We start from the raw sequence: 23031 nt of genomic DNA, 5'->3' as shown, positions 1-23031 counted from the left end.
ACAACCCTCAGCCCCAGAGTCAATCAAGGCACTGCATGTAGCACCCGAACCGGTCCAGCGTAGATGGACCGACATAGTAGTACAAGATCTAGATGAAGAGACCTGAGTAGTAGCGCTCACCAGTAGCCCTCCGCTTACTGATGGGCTCTGGCCTCTTACTGGACATGAATTAACAAAATGTCCAGCAACTCCGCAATAGAGGCACAGGCGGTTGGTGATCCTCCGTTCCCTCTCCTTAGTCGAGATGCGAATCCCTCCCAGCTGCATGGGCTCAGTCTCAAAGCCAGAGGAGGGAGATGGTTGCGATGCGGAGCAGGGAAACACCGTTGATGCGAGCTCTCTTCCACGAGCCCGGTGACGAAGATCTACCCGTCGTTCTATGCGGATGGCGAGAGCAATCAAAGAGTCCACATCTGAAGGAACCTCCCGGGAGAGAATCTCATCCTTAACCACTGCGTGGAGTCCCTCCAGAAAACGAGCGAGCAGCGCCGGCTCGTTCCACTCACTAGAGGCAGCAAGAGTGCGAAACTCAATAGAATAATCCGTTATGGACCGTTCACCTTGGCATAAGGAAGCCAGGGCCCTAGAAGCCTCCCTACCAAAAACTGAACGGTCAAAAACCCGAATCATCTCCTCTTTAAAGTTCTGGAACTTGTTAGAGCAATCAGCCCTTGCCTCCCAGATAGCTGTGCCCCATTCTCGAGCCCGGCCAGTAAGGAGTGAAATGACGTAAGCAACCCGAGCTCTCTCTCTAGAGTATGTGTTGGGTTGGAGAGAGAACACAATCTCACACTGCGTGAGAAAGGAGCGGCACTCAGTGGGCTGCCCGGAGTAGCAAGGTGGGTTATTAACCCTAGGTTCTGGAGGCTCGGCAGGCCAGGAAGTAACAGGTGGCACGAGACGTAGACTCTGGAACTGTCCAGAGAGGTCGGAAACCTGAGCGGCCAGGTTCTCCACGGCATGGCGAGCAGCAGACAATTCCTGCTCGTGTCTGCCGAGCATGGCTCCTTGGATCTTGACGGCAGTGTAACGAGCGTCTGAAGTCGCTGGGTCCATTCCTTGGTCGGTTCCTTCTGTCATGCAGGTGAAAGAGGACCCAAAAGCGACTTAACAGAAACAGAGTTTATTCAAGTCCAAACAGAAAACGACAAATCCTGAATCCTTAACAGGAAATGTCCAAACAGGGAATAACAGAAATCCTCTAGTCTGTAGAGGGGAATAACAGGAGAAGCGGCCACAGACTGCAGGTCGCTTCGGGTAGGCGCAGGCCGTAGCTGACAGAGACACCTGCTCACACGCAGCATCTGATGAAGGCAAAAACACGACAGGACAGGGCGATACAAAATCACAGCACGGTGAATTCTAAACAAGGAACCGACGGGACAGGAACGGAACACAAAGGAAGAAATAGGGACTCTAATCAGGGGAAAGGATCGGGAACAGGTGTGGGAAGACTAAATGATGATTAGGGGAATAGGAACAGCTGGGAGCAGGAACGGAACGATAGAGAGAAGAGAGAGCGAGAGAGTGAGAGAGGGAGGGGGAGAGAGAGGGATAGAAAGAGGGAAAGAACCTAATAAGACCAGCAGAGGGAAACGAATAGAATGGGGAGCACAGGGACAAGACATGATAATAAATGACAAACATGACAACAGGAGTGATGGTAGCTGATAATGGGCCTCGGTACGCCTATGTTGATATTCCACAAAAAAAATCTGCAATTTCTAGCTACAATAGTCATTTACAAAATTAACAATGTCTACACTGTATTTCTGATGAATTTCATGTTATTTTAATTAACTTTTTTTTTGCTTTTCTTTCAAAAACAAGGACATTTCTAAGTGACCCCAAACTTTTGAACAGTAGTGTATATTATTTAACTTCTCCATTAATATAACTGATGGTATGCCTTTCAAATTATATGAAATATGAAAATAAATACATTAGTCAATAACAAGAATATTTAAGCAATAAGACCTAAGGGGGTGTGGTATATGGCCAACATACCACAGCTAAGAGCTGTTCTTAGCCATGACGCAACGCAGAGTGCCTGGACACAGCCCTTAGCCGTGCTATATTGGCCATTTATCACAAACCCCGGAGGTTCCTTATTGCTATTATAAACTGGTTACCAACCTAATTAGAGCAGTGAAAATAAATATTTTGTCTTTCCAGTGGTATACAATCTGATACCACAGCAGTCAGCCAATCAGTATTCAGGGCTCGATGCACCCAGTTTTTAAAATAGAATAGAGCATTTCCTTTGTAGTCCATTTGGTTAGAACCGTCATTACTTTAATTTCTGCCTTTCCCCTTACATCCCGAGAAACACAAGTGTTGAGAGGCACATGCTGGATAGAGAGCAATTTGGGGTTAAATGCCTTGATTAAGTGCACAACTGCAGTGGTTTGTATAGGATCATTCACTGTCCACCTTTAGGGCTATATCTGGTAACAGACTAAGTCAGTGATATTGACAGACATTTTTTTCACAATTCATGACACACTTGCCCACAAATGAAGTGGTAGCCTAGACCTAGTCCTAGTCGTGTGTGTGTGTGTGTGTGTGTGTGTGTGTGTGTGTGTGTGTGTGTGTGTGTGTGTGTGTGTGTGTGTGTGTGTGTGTGTGTGTGTGTGTGTGTGTGTGTGTGTGTGTGTGTGTGTGTGTGTGTGTGTGTGTGTGTGTGTGTGTGCGTGTGTGTGTGTGTGTGTTGCATAAGGCAGGCTTAGGCTACATGTCATGATATATTTATCGAAAATGCCTTACAGACATGTCATATTCTCTCAAAACAAAAAGTAAAAACTTTGGCCCATTCACTAATAGGTCTAATTGAATTATGCACCACCTTATCCTAAGTCTTCTTTATAATATGGTGAATATCCTAACTGAAGAATAACCTATGATCCATAAACAAATGTAAGATCAGTTGCATAGAATGAAAAGCTATAGCCTGGGAGATCAAACCTGGACATACAGTGCATTTGGAATGTATTCAAACTCCTTCACTTTTTTCACGTTACAGCCTTATTCTAAAATGGATTAAATCGTTTTTTCCCTTGATCAATCTACACACAATACCCCATAATGACAAAGCAAAAACATATTAAAAATAAAACTGAAATATCACATTTACGTTAGTATTCAGACCCTTTACTCAGTACTTTGTTGAAGCAGCTTCGGCAGGGATTACAGCCTTGAGTCTTCTTGGGTCTGACAATACAAGCTTGGCACACCTGTATTTGGAGATTTTCTCCCTTTCTTCTCTGCAGATCCTCTCAAGCTCTATCAGCTTGGATGGTGAGCGTTGCTGCACAGCTATTTTCAGGTCTCTCCAGAGATGTTCGATCGGGTTCACGTCCGGGCTCTGGCTGGTCCACTCAAGGACATTCAGAGCTCAATCTTGGTTTCATCAGACCAGAGAATCTTGTTTCCCTTGGCAAACTCCAAACGGGCTGTCATGTGCCTTTTACTAAGGAGTGGCTTATTTCTAGCCACTTTACCATAAAGGCCTGATTAGTGGAGTGCTACAGAGATGGTTGTCATTTGGAAGGTTCTCCCATCTCCATAGTGGAACTCTGGAGAGCTGTCAGAAGGACCATCGGGTTCTTGGTCTTCTCCCTAACCAAGGCCCTTTTCCCCCAATTGCTCAGCTTGCTCAAAATGTCTGCAGCATTGAAGGTCCCCAAGAACACAGTGGCCTCCATCATTCTTAAATGGAAGAAGTTTGGAACCACCAAGACTCTTCCTAGAGCTTGGAAGAGTAACTCTGGAGCGATGTCAGAGTGACCATCGGGTTCTTGGTCACATCAGTTTGCTCAAAATGTCTTGGTGGTTCCAAATTTCTTCAATTTAAGAATGATGTGTTCTTGGGGACCTTCAATGCTGCAGACATTTTCCCAGATCTGTGCCTCGACACAATCCTGTCTCGGAGCTCTACGGACAATTCCTTCCACCTCATGGCTTGGTTTTTGCTCCGACATGCACTGTCAACTGTGGGACCTTAAATAGACAGGTGTGTGCCTTTCCAAATCATGTCCCATCAATTGAATTTACCAAAGGTGGACTTGAATCATGTTGTAAAAACATCTCAAGGATGATCAATGGAAACAGGATGTACCTAAGCTCAAGTTCGAGTCTCATAGCAAAGGGTCTGAATACTTATGTAAATAAGGTATATTTTAAAAAAAGGTATATACATTTGCAAACATTTCTTAAAAACTGATTTCACTTTGTCATCATGGGGTATTGTGTATAATTTGATGAGGATTTGTTTTATTCAATCCATTTTAGAATAAGTCTGTAACGTAACAAAATGTGGAAAAAGTCAAGGGGTCTGACTACTTTCCGAATGCACTGTTAACCTGAATGCATGGAAGTCGTTTCAGGTTGGAATCCTGAGCCTGCATTACTTTGGATTGTTAGTGAGAGGCAAGGTCAGGTAATGCCTCTCAGTGCAATGCAAATTAGAACATTTTCCCTAATAAAACAAAGTTTAACATTTTGCCAAGATGTTCGCAGTTGACTCGTATTTGCAGAAGAATGTTGTTTCATTGTAGCCTATTTGGCTACAAGGGTCAACAGGTAGACTCGTATTTCTCAATACTGTCCACAAGAGGGGGTAGCTGTCCTAAAGATTAAGGCTATAGCTTTCCTAGCCGACATGCAGAACATTTCATGCAAGCCTACACCCCTGAGGCTATAGAAGTGTTTTCCTACATTTACACCTCACAATTATGGTAAGATCCTTAGTCAAAGGCAAAAAAAATAAACGGATGATGATGATGATTATTATCAAAAGACTTCCCTTTACCATCACGGGAATCGTTTGGCCCATGTATGTCCATTTCTAAATAATGTTTTATGGAATTCCTTTTTCTTAAACATGTCAGACACAATATGACATATACACAGTTTCATTTTATTGTCATTATTTTCATTTCATAACTTACAGTATTTAGTATGTGCCTATACGTGTCAAAGACGTAGTTTTTTTTGCAAATCTTTCAAAACTTTCAGTGTTGGGGAAGCTAGTCAGAAAATATAGTTTACCAAGCTACCAATTACTTATGTTAAGCTACACTAAAGCTGCCCTTAAGATAAATGTAGTTTACTTAACTGAAGTTACTTTGAAAAAGTAGTTCACTACATCCAACCTACTTTGTGAAAAACTATCACATGTAAATCTGAAATGCATGTCATGCGCTACAAATTGCAAGAAGGGATCACATTGGGGTTAACAAAATGTGTAATTTAGCCTATTAAACACAAAAACGATGTTTCAAGTGAGACTTAAACCGATCTTTTGGCAAAAAAGGAAATTATTGCCTACTTCAACCATATTTTATTTTAGCAAAAAAAAGTAGTGTGTAGTTCCAGTAGTTAGCTACAAAATGAGTTAATTAACTACTTAAAACACTACCTAGATTTGAATTTAGATCAACTACCACCAAGCTTATGCAAAATGTAGTTAAATAGTTTAACTACATGAAATTCGCTATTCCCCAACACTGAAAAATTTGCATATACACAAATGTTGGCAAATCATGTAACTTTAGCAAGGGCATCATACAAAATGGGGTAGGCTACCACACTCATCACAACAAAAAATAATTTGTATATAGTCTTCAATTATTCTCTTAAATTATTTGTGTTACAATTTCAAATAAATATTGACATTTTACAGTAATCCTGAGATTTAAAGAAAACAACAGTGTAATGACATTATAATGTAAAATTCAAGGAAAATATGTACTAATAGAATGGTCCTGTAACTCGCTCTGGATAAGAGCGTCTGCTAAATGACTAAAATGTAAATGTCCACAACATCTTCTAAACTCGCACGCTTATTTCCAGATTTGAGCAAATAAGCGTAAAGGCGCAACGGCTGGCGTTTTAGCTCCGGAACTTTTTTAGTGTGTTTCGCCTGTGACGAGTGTGGCAGTGGATTTGGAGCCAGAGAGATCATGTAGTTTTCGGATGTGCTTTTTCAGGTCAAAGTTCCGGCAGAATCCCTTGCCGCAAGTCGGGCACGTGAATGGCTTCTTGTCATTGTGCGTGTGCATGTGGAACGTCAGGTTGTACACTTGGTGGAAGGCCTTGTTGCAGATGTTACACTTGAACTGTTTCTCGCCGCTATGCGTCAATTTGTGGTTCTTGTAGTTACCTTGAAAAGCAATGTAAAAAAGAACGTGGATGTCAACAATATTGTAAAGAGTCAGTGCCACAGTTAGTTGTCAATCCCATTTTAAACCAATTCATACATTAACCCATACATTCATTGTATATTTAGTCTGAGTTGAAATTAGCAACATACATTTAGTTCTGAACGGAATCAATATATTTTTCTCAAAGCAGAATAAATCATATTACATCCAGATATTGCAAAGAAATAATCGCATAATAGAAATAATCATATAATCCAAAACACTTGAATAGATTAACATTCTTCCTCACCTTTTTGATGAAATCCTTTACCGCAGAACTCACAGATGAAGGGTTTGTAACCTGCATGGATTCGTGTGTGTGTGTTAAGAGTTGAACTCCGGTTGAACGCTTTTCCACACTGGTTGCATTTATGAGGCTTTTCCTGTGAAGGGCATATGTAGAAACAAATGTGATTTTAGAAACGTATTATTTGGGATCCAACGAAAACTGTACAGTAAAATAGGTATATAGAATAAACAACGCTATATACTTTTCAATAAGATTGTGTATATAGGACTACAAGTGAACGTTAAAAATGCAATACAGTTCAACACCAGGCCACAATATGAATATAGCCTGAAATACAATCATGGCATTGATGCGTTGTTCTATAACATTTTCCAAAGATGTAGCCCTATTTTGTATTTTTTTTCCATAGCTTAAACAAATAGAACATTGCGTAATTGTGAACGGCTTTGGGTATGATGATGACGATGATGATGATGATGATTGAATAGAATACCTGAGTATGAATAATTTTGTGGCGACAAAGGGTGCTTGCTTGTCGAAATCCCTTGCCGCATACTTTGCAGACGAATGGTCTCGCTCCGGTGTGCACGGGCATGTGGCGCGTTAAATTGTAGTGGGCATTGAACACCTGTGAATAGAAATATATATAATTATACAATTACTATTATTGTTTAAATCAAGCAGGCCGTAAGGCAGAGACCACCACATGTACGAAATGTGTATTCTTACCTTTCCGCAAACCTCGCAGGTGAATACTTTGGGTTTTCCGCTTGCGCAAGCACTGTTCAATTTGGAAGAGCCCTTGAATAGTTTGTCGGATATAATCTGTGCGCTCTCTTTCATGTAGTGATGGAGTTGAGTTTGGGAAATGTCTTTAAATGCAACTCCGGATGGGTATCTGTCTGTGCAGTGAGACACTTTATTTTTCTCCGCGAGAAAAGCTCTCTGGCGTGCATGTTGCAGCGGCGTGTTGAGAAAGTAGGAGGCCATGGGGTGGATGTTTACGATGCTGGCCGGGGGTGGGCACGCACTCTCCCCGCAGTTCAGGTAGCAGACGGCCCCCATGGCATGAAAAGACGACTGGTTCACCACCCGCGGTCGAAAGAGTTTGTATTGTCCCACCGACGGGCTCACATCTGGTTGTTCGTTCTTATAGTTCAAGCCAATGCCCACCAACTCATTTGAATTATATGAGGAAGCCTCAAATTGACTCGTATCCAATCCATTAATATTTAGTTTATGACCCGGTTCGTATGCCAGTGGCACGAATGGTATCATGCAATGTAGTGATGATGAAGTCATGTTGAGAGCTTGCTTCGGGTCTGCTTCAGGCCTACCCACCGGAGTGTGATGGAATAGGTTGGGGAACGGTATCGACTTTGGCTCGGGCGTCCTGGCCATAATCCGTTCGATCGAAAAAGCGAGAGGCTTGGTGGGGGTGATCATCTTTCCGCCTGCAGTCAAGTTTTCAGAAGCCGAGGGGGAGCCGAAAATTCCCGCTGAGTGGTAGAGCGTACTGTCCATGACTTTCAAAACGACACCTTTTGGAAAGCCAGGTTAGAGCTCCTTTTGTAGATACCTTTGATTCCTTCTCACTGCCCCGCTAGAAAGGACATCATTCGGCGCACTCTGGGTCGACGCCCCCTCACTGTTCCCGTTTACGTTGATTCTGGACAATCAGCACTTATGTCTGGCGGGACTGCTCAATATGTCGTGTTGAGTCAATACAGCCAAAACCTCACCAATCGTTACCATCTATGAAGAAAAAGTAGATAATTGCTAAATTCTCTTCCATCAATTCTCCACTTGTGGCCCCTCTACTACTGCTATGGGTGCGTGTGTCACCCGCGTCGCGAATGAGGTGTTCTTTAGTGGCCAGTCTTGTTCAACTGTAAAGTGTTTGGCAAATCTGAGGTCCCCTTGTGGCTTCATGTGACATCATTTGAAATCGCACAAGACGACGGGCGCTGTGTGGGGTCAGAAGATGTCAGCATTTGACATATTTTTTCGCTCATCATATACAGTATGTGTGGTTACCTGTATGCTATTTTACGCATGCAACAATATAAAATAATTGGTTTTACAAATGGGGATTGCAATATGGGCGTATCCATATTATGCTAATCATATAGGCTATTCAAGGACATGTATTTAATAATAGATTAGACAGTAGTAGAATTATACTCTCTATAGGCCTACAATACCTCAATAGCACATACATCCAAATAAAACATTTGGTGTCCAAACCTCTATAGCAATTCACTAATAAGACAAACTACTATTAAGAACACATTACTATCTAATCTTAATTATAGTCGATCAATTTTGACAAAAGGCTAGGATACAACGCTATACATGCTGTGATCAAGGGCCTTTGGTGCTTGTCTTAAATTATAGGCCTTTACATTTTGGGTACTGAATATAGACTTCAGTATTTACATAAAACAAAGTTAATTTAAGTAGAACTATTCATTTTTTAGTCATTCTGCCAGTATACACGAGGGAGCTCAAGGTGAGCCATAGAGATCTTATTAAATTAATAATTGTTCTTATTCTATGGTGAGAACGGTGTCCTATGTGTTATACCAAACCCACCAAAGCTGGTGTGACTGCGGGAGTGTGCACGCGGTGAGTGGTGAGCTCCATAAGTGCCTCAAGGACTATAGAGAGTTTGAGCAATCAAGAGAGGTGTACCCTACTTTGTATCAGAGCAATGACTACTCTAGCAAATATAGAGTAATGAAAGCTTGTACCCTGTTCCGGGCGAAGTCACATTGGTAATACGGTGGAACGTTTCATCTGGGCGTATCCAGACGGATGCTCAATGACAACCATGACAATAAGAAAAGGTAAATATGCGCATTGATTGAACATTTCTTTAGTGACAGCAATCTTTATTCAGACTTCGGTCTACAGTGTTAGATTTCTTTCAGTTGAAATAAAAAAAATATAGGCTACATTGAGAAATGAATGAAGGAATTTCACCGACTATAAGAGATCGGCCTATAAATAGATATACAATAAAATATTGACGTTTTTTCTTCTAATTTAAGTAGCACTAAAAGTAACAATACATGATGATTATTATTATTGCATAATTATTGGAGTAATGATTATTGTTATTAAAAATATATACAATATTGTCGAAATTCATACGTGACTATATTTTAAGTTGATTTCTTGGTTAAAAAGTTAGCTGTTTGGTGTTAAATAGCCTATAGCTTTAAGAGATTTAGCGGGATGCATTCTTGCTGCTGGAATATCTTTCTGTTGAAGATTTTGGAGACCTGACTGAAACTCATATGGCTTGGCTTGCTATTCATTAATGCGGTGGGATTTAGACCCATACATCTTTCATAGAATTATACATTTTGCGTCATCAGTTGAGTGACGTTTAAATCTTGTATAATTACACCAAATTTGGGTTTAAACTTGCGTTAATCCCGTGCTTTATTTTCCTTAAATTCTTAGCCTATGTCATGAAGAGAATACGATAATGTTCACTTCTATTGCAAGGATCATTTAGGTAAATCAATGAGGACGCAGCTCAGGTATAAACGTTGATGTACAATAAGACTAATAATAATAATAACAGGCTAGTAATAATACTACTACTAACAATAATATCAACAAGAATAATACGTCTAAGTATAGACCGATACATGTTTTCAGCCAATAGGCTTACATGGTTTACCATTATCATTAGGCCTATTATTATTCTCAATGCATAAGTATGATTAAAAATAGCATATATTAGATATTATTTACCTTTCCTGTTACGCTAAACGTTACTGAATCATTGCTCAAATAAATGACACTTCACCAATATAATGTAAAGTTAGACCTATATGCTGAAAGCCACATTATTATCAGATGTGTAAGGAAAATTAATAGGCATAACTGCAGGAGTACAATTCTTTTTAATATGGGAAAGAATCGTTTCTGTTGTGGAAATGCATTGCTCCGGACCAATACTCGCCTATAGGCCTATTTAAAAATAAAAATAAAAAACCTCCTTCGGTAGACTCTTATTAGTTATTTGAAAATGAACCCATATTGCTTATAGTCTTTCCTATAATGTAGCAGTGTAGCCCAATTCATATAGTCTTATGATTATTTTTTAGCAAAATAACATTGGACCTAGGCTGATTTAATACACCTTCACAAATTATAATACTGCCTCAATCATCAACTAACCGATCATTAACTAATGTGTAATTAGATTTAGTCAGTAATGAATAGCCTACATATTGGGATATTCTGATTGGTTAAGTCCACGGCAGAACGACGTGATGCTAGCGGAGACATAGACGGATGTGAGCAGAGGTTGCATGATGCACACTTCTCCCCATCACTTGCATTTATTTTGAAAAGATGTCAACTCCACGAAAACACACTGTGTGTGTGTCATGTTGTATAGTCTGGCCATGATAAAATTGAACAGATGATTCGTTGAAATGAAGTTGTCATGTCGCAATAAATTTACCAGTTCTGAAATTCAGATCATTTTGAGAACAAAACAAAATAGCTATTTGGCTTTATTCAATATTAAGCCCTATACTAACAAAACTAAAAACTGATGGCAAATAGTTTGTCACAATTTGTATATTAGGTAATGGTATATGATTTTTGAAGAACACAAGTTAAATGTTTATATATTTATCTTTACTCAATTGTTTGTTTTTGTTGTGATTTAAGTATTTTAGCAAACAATGTATAGCTTTAAAATAGGTATAGCTCCATTTACTAATTTGAGAGTGTTAGATTTCCCCAGCTCTGTCCATCACCTTAACAGTAAAAGGGCCCTTATTACAGATTGGGTTGTTAACATAGTTTATGGATAAATTCAAGACACCATGATTGCTTTAAAAACACTTTAATTCTAACACTTAGAACATTCACACCTGAATAAAAACAGGTGCACAGAAGACAATAGAAATATATTTCCTATATTTTGTCCCATTTGTTTTGTCTTTGAACGCCAGTGACACAAACTGCTTGAAGTATCACAGTTAAGATATCAATTCAGATTGAAAACATAATGCACTCTATCAATCAGCTTTAGCCTACTGGACACAGCTTTGAATGTATATTGTGTCTAACTCTTGTGAGGGATAATACACCCAAGCATAGCCTAAATACATTAAATGACAATGTAGCACTTTAGCCAATGCATTAAATTCATACAGTAGAGCATAAACATATGTATATTGGCTGTATCATCGCTCTTTCAGTGTGATTATGTAAGAACAACCTCAATGTCCTCATAAACACCCTGAAATGTACTCATAATGTCCTCTTAATGCACTTTGTACATTTACCACAGAATGGACCTGCAATTGGCGAGACCTCTGAAACCTGTTTCAATTGGCATGATTGTATCTAGGTAACCATAAGAGCACAACTTGTTTATTTTTTCTTGATTTACATCACTATTAAAATAAAGTACAAAGAAACCAACAAACAAATTAAATAAACAAACGGAAACTGCACTGAAGGCCACCAGTTGGTGACCACTGAGCTGTACTGACATCATTATCATTATGGCTGTGAAGGTAGCCAGTACTGGAGTAAGTGGGGGAGGGGAGGAGGGGGGGGATCACAACGATGGATGTTTTTATCATAGACTTAAGTGTGTGTTCTACAAGCCCTCCATCTCTTTCTGCTGCGCACACACACACACACATGTAATCTCCACCCCTTCCATCTCCTGTACACATACATGCACACTTCCCATTTCAGTCTATATGCGAGGGCCACCAGACTTGGCGCTATAGGGAGAGGTTCACCCATCCTCCTCATCACTGTCCCTCATGGTGATGCCTTGGAGACCGTCGCCGGCCTTGACAGCCATGGTGGCCTCCTCTACAGTGAGGCGGTTGTAGACGGTCTCATAGCTCTTGTTGTTCAGGGTTCCATCCAGGACTCCTTGGAGCCGGAAGTCTCGGTAGGTCTTCTGTGAAACCAAACAGAAAAACACAGAACATGGAGGCGTCTCTCAATGTGAAACAGAGACAGAGTGTGAATGGTCAGAACAGAATAGACTGTCAGGTTTGAATGGTGGAACAATATCCTGTTGTGTGCTGAATAGTGGAACTGAACAGATTTGGACAAAGGCCAGATTCAAGGCCACTGTGGTCTTCTTCAATAGGTCCATCCAAATTGGGCTCAAATGTCTGAGTGTACTCAATCTAGGTGCTAATAACTGTTTAGATTTAAAATGTAAATATACTTCTTTTCTTTTTTTTTTTACCAGGGAGTCATACTGAGACCAAGGTATTTTTTTAAACAGATGAGCCCTGAACTTCACAAATTACACAAATCAAAATATAAATACAAAATGCAAGCAGAAAGAAAAACAGGGTCATAAAAAACACATTCATCAGTAATAAGGTCCTCAATCAGCTTTCTGAAACATCACATTTAACAACAATTTGAAGATTGTTCCACAAATTCAGTGCAAAAAAAATGTAATCTGATTTAACTAACTCAGTAGAGACCAGTTATCCATCCCTGAGACCAGGTGTGGTAACTCATATCTCTGAAGGTTAGTAATGACAGGTACAGTGGGAGTTTTGTAAAAGGGCTTTATACTGTGCATTCGGTAAAGTATTCAGTAACAAAATGTGGAAAAAGTCAAGGGGACTGAATACTTTCCGAATGCACTGTAATTGAAAACATAGCAATGTATTAACCTACGTGACATCATAGAGGGCCAACCAACTTTCTGGGAATGCAGTGAGGAGTACTGTTGGGGAACTCAGTCGGGGTCACTACTTACTGCTCAGAGTAGGATACACAATTCCATCCAATTGGCAACAGATTTTCATGTGAATATAAAAAAATCTGCATAAAAAAAAAAAAAAATCTAATTTCCCCATCATTGGTGTTTCCACCAAACAGAGTCAGTGCATGATGATGCACAGGGAAAAGCCTGCTCTCGCCAACAGCTCACAGATCTAGTGCAGGTTGGCTGTGCGGGTAGGCTAGTCTATAAAATATGATTATTATGGAAATAATATTTTTATTTGTCAAACGGCAGTCAAGCATCAATCATATCACCAAAAATAAGACCCTCGATACTTCCTGGAAAGGAGCATGAAGCTCATCACCGTGCACTTTACCACCCTGTGAAGTTCATCATAACTATGTAATCTGTAGCCTAATATAATGCATGGTTTCTCAGTGGTAGGACAACACAGCACATCATTGTGTGACTCCAAGTTTACTTCGATTCTATCGTTATTATATCAATATTTATAAATCAATATTTCCACCACCATTTCTCGCAATATTAATTTTACCGACACAAAAAGATCCCACCATGTCGAATGAACAAATGATCTGTCTGCATTTATAAAATTGTACTGAAACTACCTGGTTTCCGTCACAGGTGTTGTTATTTAAGTTAGTCTAGCCAGCTAGCTAAACTTGTAGTAATCCTGGCCCGAATACCAACCAGGCACACATGGCCCCCATTGATTGTGTTAGTCACTCTCACTCAGATGTCATTAACATGACATAGGTCATGGCAAAAATGTTTAGAACTGCAGGTAAATCATTTAAACTTCAAAAATGACTCTCCACCCCATGGCAAAATGTTTAGAACTGCTTAAAACTTACTTTAGTAAAACTGCAACATGTTTTCTCTACACCCCATGGCAAAATGTTTAGAGTTGCAGGAAATTAACTTTCTTGCCTTTTTAAGGTCCCCAAAAGGCTAGGGCCAGGCCCTGAATCAGTTACCCATCCAAGGCAGGCCCCTCTAGTTACCCACATGGGCCCCCTACCTCCTTTCCTCCCCCATCTGATGATTAGCAGACCAGCAGCAGGCTGTCTACACTCATTGAAAGCGGGCTCCTGAGTCCTCCTGTGGTTGGAGGTTGTAGTCAAATATATATTCTTTTATACTACTTATTTAATACACTGAGTGTATACAACATTAGGAACCTCTGCTCTTTTCATGACATGAACAGACCAGGTGAAAGCTATGAAATCCTTATTGATGTCACTTGTTAAATCCACTTTAAATCAGTGTAGATTAAGGGAAGGAGACAGTTTAAAGAAGTCAGCCTTGAGACATGGATTGTGTATGTGTGCCATTCAGAGGGTGAATGGGCAAGACAAAAGATTTAAGTGCCATTGAACGGGGTATGGTAGTAGGTGCAAGGCACACCGAGAAGAACTGCAACTTTTCACGCTATACCGTTTCCTGTGTATCAATAATGGTCCACCACCCAAGTGACATCCAGCCAACTTGACACAATTGTGGGAAGCATCAGAGTCAACATTGGCCAGCATCCCTGTGGAACACTTTTGACGCCTTGTAGAGTCCATGCTCTGAAGAATTAAGGCTATTCTGAGGGCAAAAGGAGGTGCAACTCAATATTAGGAAGGTGTTTCTATTGTTTTGTACACTCAGTGTACCTACAGTATATATTTGCTTATTTATTTCTTTTAGGACCCCCTAGGCCTCAGCCCATTTAAGCCTCTGCATTAATCTGGTGCTGACTAGACTAAATGTTCAGAATCTGATATATAAAAAATAAAGCATTTAATTTCCCAAGTAATTATTAATAACATTATTCACAAAGCACATGATTCCATATACCTCATGTCCAACATGAAATATGACAGTCTCGGGCAGTGGTTAAGGGTGCTGTACTGCAGCGCCAGCTGTGCCACCAGAGACTCTGGGTTCGCGCCCAGGCTCTGTCGTGACCGGGAGGTCCGTGGGGCGACGCACAATTGGCCTAGCGTCGTCCGGGTTAGGGAGGGTTTGGTCGGCAGGGATATCCTTGTCTCATCGCGCACCAGCGACTCCTGTGGCGGGCCGGGCGCAGTGCACGCCAACTAAGGTTGCCAGGTGCACGGTGTTTCCTCCGACACATTGGTGCGGCTGGCCTTCGGGTTGGATGCGCGCTGTGTTAAGAAGCAGTGCGGCTTGGTTGGGTTGTGTATCGGAGGACGCATGACATTCAACCTTCGTCTCTCCCGAGACGGTATGGGAGTTGTAGCGATGAGACAAGATAGTAGCTACTAACAATTGGATACAGCTTAGGGCTACAGCTTACTGTGAATGTTGACAGTGTACACTCACACCACAACAATGAGCGTTACCTTGACAATCTTGATGAGTGTTTTCAGCTGGTACATGTGGAGCTGAAGGTCCAGTCTGTCTGTCAGCCACGCACACACCCCCTTCATGGAGCTGGTGTACCATTGCTGTGCACGCACACACACACACACACACACACACACACACACACACACACACACACACACACACACACACACACACACACACACACACACACACACACACACACACACACACACACACACACACACACACACACACACACACACACACACACACACACACACACACACACACACACACACACAAATAGTCAGCATATACATCTATTTGAACTGAGGTACACAGTAGATAAAGCAACATGTCAAGGTCCAATAATTCTATACGCTACATATGTCATAAGGCAAATATGTGGATGTAAGAATGAACCATGAAGTAACAGAAGTTAGCGAATGTAATTTAGATAAGCTAGATGCCTAGGGATATGCTACCGGTTGTCTGGAATGTGTTAAGGGTTGTTATTACAACAGGAAATAGCAGGGGCGCAGTTGGTGGAACATAACATATATATATATATATATATATATATATATATATATACAGTACCAGTCAAAAGTTTGGACACGTCAACTCATTCAAGGATTTTTCTTAATTTGTACAATTTTCTACATTGTAGAATAATAGTGAAGACATCAAAACTATGAAACAACACATATGGAATCATATAGTAACCAAAAAAGTGTTATATATTTTATACAGTGGCCAGAGAAAGTATGTGAACCCATTGGAATTACCTGGATTTTTGCATAAATTGGTCATCAAATTTGATCTGATCGTCCTCTAAGTCACAACAATAGACAAACATAGTGTGCTTAAACTTAACAAAAAAATGATTGTATTTTTCGTGTCTATATTGAATACGTCATTTAAACATTCACAGTGTAGGTTGGAAAAAGTATGTGAACCCCTAGGCTAATGACTTCTCCAAAAGCTAATTGGAGTCAGCTAACCTGGGGTCCAATCAATGAGACGAGATTGGAGATGTTGGTTAGAGCTGCCTTGCCCTATTAAAAAACTCACAAAATTTGAGTTTACTGTTCACAAGAAGCATTGCCTGATGTGAACCATGCCTCGAACAAAAGACCTAAGATGAATAATTATTGACTTGCATAAAGCTGGAAAGGGTTACAAAAGTATCTCTAAAAACCTTGATGTTCATCAGTTCACGGTAAGACAAATTGTCCATAAATGGAGAAAGTTCAGCACTGTTGCTACTCTCCCTAGGAGTGGCTGTCCTGCAAATATGACTTAAGAGCACAGCGCAGAATGCTCAATGAAGTTAAAAATAATCCTAGTGTCAGCTGAAGACTTACAGAAATCTCTGTAACATGCTAACATTGTTAACTTCTTGGATATAGGGGGCGCTATTATAATTTTTGGATGAAAAATGTTCCCGTTTTAAACAAGATATTTTGTCACGAAAAGATGCTGGACTATGCATATAATTGACAGCTTTGGAAAGAAAACACTCGGACGTTTCCAAAACTGCAAAGATATTGTCTGAGTGCGAAACCCAGACAAAAATCCAATCAGGAAGTGCCGCATTTTTTGAAACCGCCTCATGCCAATGACTCCTTATATGGCTGTGAATGGGCCACGAATAAGCTTAGGCTTTCTGTCGCTTCCCCAAGGTGTCGACAGCATTGTGACGTATTTGTAGGTATATCATTGGAAGATTGACCATAAGAGACTACATCTACCAGGTGGTTGCTTGGTTTCCTCCGTTGCAATTATTGTGTAATCTCCAGCTGCAGTATTTTTCCGTTCGCTTCTGCTGAGAAACCAACCAACCAACAACTGATATATTATCGAATAGATATGTGAAAAACACCTTGAGGATTGATTCTAAACAACGTTTGCCATGTTTCTGTCGATATTATGGAGCTAATTTGGAAAAAAGTTTGGCGTTGTAGTGACTGCATTTTTCAGTCTTTTTCTTAGCCAAAAGTGATTAACAAAACGGAGCTATTTCACCAACACAAATAATCTTTTTGGAAAAAATGAACATTTGCTATCTAACTGAGAGTCTCGTCATTGAAATCATCCGAAGTTCTTCAAAGGTAAATTATTTTATTTGAATGCTTTTCTTGTTTTTGTGAAAATGTTGCCTGCTGAATACTAGGCTTAATGCTATGCTAGGCTATCAATACTTACACAAATGCTTGTGTAGCTTTGGTTGAAAAGCATATTTTGAGAATCTGAGATGACAGTGTTGTTAACAAAAGGCTAAGCTTGTGTTTCAATATATTTATTTAATTTCATTTGTGATTTTCATGAATAGGAAACTTGCGTTATGGTAATGCACTTGAGGCTATGATTACGCTCCCGGATACGGGATTGCTCGTCGCTAGAGGTTAAAGAGTCTACAATATGTAAAACACTTAACAAGAACAGTGTTCATGGGAGGACACCACGGAAGAAGCCACTGCTGTCTAAAAAAAACATTGCTGCACGTCTGAAGTTTGCAAAGGTGCACCTGGATGTTCCACAGCGCTACTGGCAACATATTCTGTGGACAGATGAATCTACAGTTGAGCTGTTTGGAGGGAACACACAACGTTATGTGTGGAAAAAAAGGCACAGCATACCAACATCAAAATGTCATCCAAACTAGAAAGTATGGTTGAGGGAGCATCATGGTTTGGGGCTGCTTTGCTGCCTCAGGGCCTGGACAGCTTGCCATCATTGCCAAAAAAATGAATTCCCAAGTTTATAAAGATATTTTGCAAGAGAATGTTAGGCTATCTGTCAGCCAACTGAAGCTCAGCAGAAGTTGGGTGATGCAACAGGACAACGACCCAAAACACAGAAGTAAATCAACAGAATGGCTTTAACAGAAGAAAATACGACTTCTGGAGTGGCCCAGTCCTGACCTCAACCCGATTGAGATGCTGTGGCATGACCTCAAGAGAGTAGTTCACACCAGATATCCTAAGAATATTGCTGTTCTGAAGCAGTTTTGTAAAGAGGAATGGTCTGAAATTCCTCCTGACTACAGAAAACATTTGGTTGAGGTTATTGCTGCCAGAGGGTCAACCAGTTATTTATTAAATCCAAGGGTTCACACACAAGCAGACTGTGTTTGTCTATTGCTGTTACCTAGATGAAGAACAATTTATGCTGAAATCCAGGTATTAACAAAATACTATACAGCTGTACTATCTACACACCAATACTATCTACACCTTTAAAATCTATACACCTATACTATCTATACCCATATTAGCTATACACCTATACTATCTGTGTGCCATCCTATCTATACACCTATACTATCTACTGTAAACACCTATACCGTCTATACACCTATACCATCTATTGTAAAAACCTATACTATCTAATGTAAACAACTATACTAGCTATACACCTATACTATCTACTGTAAACACCTATACACCTACACAATTGTCGATTGTTATAAGGAGTGGACCAAGATGCAGCGTGTTATGTTTCCATCCTCTTTATTAGGAAAAGACAAAGAAAAACAAAGCGTAAAACGAAACGTGAAACTCAATGAAGTGCTCACAGGCAACTATACCTAGACAAGATCCCACAAAGCACAATGAAGTGCTCACAGGCAACTATACCCAGACAAGATCCCACAAAGCACAATGAAGTGCTCACAGGCAACTATACCTAGACAAGATCCCACAAAGCACAATGAAGTGCTTGCAGGCAACTATACCTAGACAAGATCCCACAAAGCACAATGAAGTGCTTGCAGGCAACTATACCTAGACAAGATCCCACAAAGCACAATGAAGTGCTCACAGGCAACTATACCCAGACAAGATCCCACAAAGCACAATGAAGTGCTCACAGGCAACTATACCTAGACAAGATCCCACAAAGCACAATGAAGTGCTCACAGGCAACTATACCCAGACAAGATCCCACAAAGCACAATGAAGTGCTCACAGGCAACTATACTTAAAAGATCCCACAAAGCACAATGGGGAAATGGCTACCTAAATATGATCCCCAATCAGAGACAACAAACAGCTGCCTCTGATTGGTAACCTTTCCCGGCCAACAGAGATCATTAAATCGCCTAGATAACCCACCCTAGTCACTGTCAAGTCCCAACCAACATAGAGAATAAAAAGCTCTCTGTTTGGTCAGGGCGGACTCAGAACAAAACCTGACTCATTATCTAATGTATACACCAATGCTAACCGGACCTATATTATCGCCTGTTTACACCGGATACGGGGACCATACACCTATACCATCCGGACCGGGGAGCCACACTGGAGGCCTGATGCGTGGGGCTGGTACAGGTGGCACTGGGCTGGTGACACGTACCTCAGGGTGAGTGCAGGGAGAAGGCACAAGACGTACTGGACTGTGGAGGCGCACTGGAGGCCAGGCGCATTGAGCCGGCCAGGTGCGCTGAGCCGGCACAACCCATCCTGGACAGATACCCACTTTAGTGCGACAAATGCGAGGAGTTGGCACAGAACGCACCGGGCTGTGACTGCGCACTTGGAGACACAGTGCGTATCACCGCAAAACATGGTGCCTGACCGGTCACACGCTCCCTACAGTGAGTACGGGAAGTTGGCTCTGGTTCAAAACCTGGCTCCGCCAACCACCCCGTGTGAACCCCCCAATTTTCTTTAGGCTGCCTCTCGGGCTTCCTAACAGCTTACAGCCGGTAGGCAACCCCGATGTCGTTGTTGTTGCTGCCTCCGCCTGAACCCATGGCAGGCTTCTGTCTCCTGCCATAATCTCATCACACGTCCAGGATATCCTCCACTCCTGGCTTTCCTACTGGGCACGCTGCTTGCTCCGTTGGTGGTGGGATCTTCTGTCACGATCGTTATGAGGAGTGGACCAAGACGCAGCGTGGTATGTTTCCATCCTCTTTATTAGGAAAAGAAACTCAAAGAAAAAACAAAGCGTTAAACGAAACGTGAAGCTCAATGAAGTGCTCACAGGCAACTATACCTAGACAAGATCCCACAAAGCCCAATGAAGTGCTCACAGGCAACTATACCTAGACAAGATCCCACAAAGCTCAATGAAGTGCTCACAGGCAACTATACCTAAACAAGATCCCACAAAGCTCAATGAAGTGCTCACAGGCAACTATACCTAGACAAGATCCCACAATGAAGTGCTCGCAGGCAACTATACCTAGACAAGATCCCACAAAGCACAATTAAGTGCTCGCAGGCAACTATACCTAGACAAGATCCCACAAAGCTCAATGAAGTGCTCACAGGCAACTATACCTAAACAAGATCCCACAAAGCTCAATGAAGTGCTCACAGGCAACTATACCTAGACAAGATCCCACAATGAAGTGCTCGCAGGCAACTATACCTAGACAAGATCCCACAAAGCACAATGAAGTGCTCGCAGGCAACTATACCTAGACAAGATTCCACAAAGCTCAATGAAGTGCTCACAGGCAACTATACCTAAACAAGATCCCACAAAGCTCAATGAAGTGCTCACAGGCAACTATACCTAGACAAGATCCCACAATGAAGTGCTTCCTGCAGGCAACTATACCTAGACAAGATCCCACAAAGCACAATGAAGTGCGTGATTTCTGCAGGCAACTATACCTAGACAGATCTCAATCACCCGAGATTCCACAAAGCTCAATGAAGTGCTCACAGGCAACTATACCTAGACAAGATCCCACAAAGCTCAATGAAGTGCTCACAGGCAACTATACCTAGACAAGATCCCACAAAGCACAATGAAGTGCTCGCAGGCAACTATACCTAGACAAGATCCCACAAAGCACAATGAAGTGCTCGCAGGCAACTATACCTAGACAAGATCCCACAAAGCACAATGAAGTGCTCGCAGGCAACTATACCTAGACAAGATCCCACAAAGCACAATGGGGAAATGGTTGCCTAAATATGATCCAATATCAGAGACAATGATAAACAGCTGCCTCTGATTGGGAACCATACCAGGCCAACATAGAACATTGATCACCTAGATACCCCACCCGAGTCACTGTCACGCCCCAACCAACACAGAAAAGAAACAGCTCTCTATGGTCAGGGCGTGACAACAATCTATATTATCTAATGTATACACCAATGCTAACCATATACCTATATTATCTACTGTTTACACCTATACTATCCATACACCTATACCATCCATACACCTATATTATCCATACACCTATATTATCTATTGTATACACCTATACTAACTATATACTATCTACTGTAAACACCTATACTATCAATACACCTACATTATCTACTGTATAATCCTATACTAACTATTTACCTACACTATCTATACACCAATACTATCTACTGTAAACATATATACAATCGATACACCTACACTGTCTATACGCCTATACACCTATACTAACAGTATACCTACTGTATACACCAATACTAACTTAACTCAGCAAAAAAAGAAACATCCCCTTTTCAGGACCCTGTCTTTCTAAGATAATTTGTAAAAATCCAAATAACTTCACAGATCTTCATTGTAAATGGTTTGTTTCCCACACTGTTTCCCATTAAACAATTTATGAACATGCACCTGTGGAACGGTCGTTAAGACACTAACAGCTTACAGACGGTAGGCAATTAAGGTCACAGTTATGAAAACTTAGGACACTAAAGAGGCCTTTCTGCTGACTCTGGAAAAACACCAAAAGAAAGATGCCCAGGGTCCCTGCTCATCTGCGTGAATGTGCCTTAGGCATGCTGCAAGGAGGCATGAGGACTGCAGATGTGGCCAGGGCAATAAATTGCAATGTCCATAGTGTGAGACGCCTAAGAGAGCACAACGGGGAGACAGGATGGACAGCTGATCGTGCTCGCAGTGGCAGACCACGTGTAACAACACCTGCACAGGATTAGTACATCCGAACATCACACCTACGGGACAGGTACAGGATGACAACACCAACTGCCTGAGTTACACCAGAAACGCACAATCCCTCCATCAGTGATCAGACTGTCCGCAATAGGTTGAGAGAGGCTGGACTCAGGGCTTGTAGGCCTGTTGTAAGGCAGGTCCTCACCAGATATCACCGGCAACAACTTCACCTAAAGGCACAAACCCACTTTCGCTGGACCAGACAGGACTGGCAAAAATGCTCTTCACTGACTAGTCGCAGTTTTGTCTCATGAGGGATGATGGTCTCGTCTATCTTCGAAGGAATGAGCGTTACACCGGGGCCTGTACTCTGGAGCGGGATCGATTGGGAGGAGGGTCATGGTCTGGGGCAGTGTGTCACAGCATCATCGGACTGAGCTTGTCGTCATTGCAGGCAATCTCAACGTTGTTTGTTACAGGGAAGACATCCTCCTCCCTTGTGGTACCCTTCCTGCAGGCTCATCCTGACATGACCCTTCAGCATGACAATGCCACCAGCCATACTGCTTGTTCTGTGCGTGATTTCCTGCAAGACAGGAATA

General features: G+C 41.4%; 2 protein-coding genes across 8 annotated transcripts in view; both read right to left on the bottom strand.

Annotated features, from left to right (window-relative positions):
* Window positions 1-5325: 5325 nt before the first annotated feature.
* Window positions 5326-8315, bottom strand: LOC124037025 (fez family zinc finger protein 1-like). The gene is made up of 4 exons (XM_046351645.1): window positions 7183-8315; window positions 6947-7081; window positions 6454-6586; window positions 5326-6163 (listed from the first exon to the last, which is right to left on the bottom strand). The coding sequence occupies exons 1-4, from the start codon at window positions 7975-7977 to the stop codon at window positions 5910-5912; spliced, it is 1317 nt and encodes a 438-aa protein (XP_046207601.1). The 5' UTR covers window positions 7978-8315; the 3' UTR covers window positions 5326-5909.
* Window positions 8316-11313: 2998 nt separating this feature from the next.
* Window positions 11314-23031, bottom strand: part of cadps2 (Ca++-dependent secretion activator 2) — a 325603-nt gene continuing 313885 nt past the window's right edge. For 6 of the 7 annotated variants that reach the window (XM_046352453.1, XM_046352452.1, XM_046352455.1 and 3 more), the window contains 2 exons: window positions 15574-15678; window positions 11314-12409 (listed from right to left, as the gene is read on the bottom strand). In XM_046352453.1, the coding sequence (XP_046208409.1) occupies window positions 12239-12409; window positions 15574-15678 (276 nt within the window). In that variant the 3' untranslated portion in view covers window positions 11314-12238. The remainder of the gene's footprint in view (window positions 12410-15573; window positions 15679-23031) is intronic. The other variant, XM_046352457.1, reaches the window with a different exon arrangement.

This window comes from Oncorhynchus gorbuscha, linkage group LG06 (genome assembly GCF_021184085.1).
Source record: "Oncorhynchus gorbuscha isolate QuinsamMale2020 ecotype Even-year linkage group LG06, OgorEven_v1.0, whole genome shotgun sequence".
Taxonomy (NCBI): Eukaryota; Metazoa; Chordata; class Actinopteri; order Salmoniformes; family Salmonidae; genus Oncorhynchus; species Oncorhynchus gorbuscha.
The sequence above is the reverse complement of the archived record's forward strand: the minus strand, read 5'-3'. Positions and strand labels throughout refer to the sequence as shown.

Excerpts from the sequence above, each read along its gene's own strand:
- LOC124037025 (XM_046351645.1), bottom strand. The coding sequence starts at position 7,977 with ATGGACAGTACGCTCTACCACTCAGCGGGAATTTTCGGCTCCCCCTCG. Across the intron at positions 7,082-7,182 it reads CCTGCGAGGTTTGCGGAAAG|GTGTTCAATGCCCACTACAA; the intron begins GTAAGAATACAC and ends TTCTATTCACAG. Across the intron at positions 6,587-6,946 it reads ACAAAATTATTCATACTCAG|GAAAAGCCTCATAAATGCAA; the intron begins GTATTCTATTCA and ends TGCCCTTCACAG.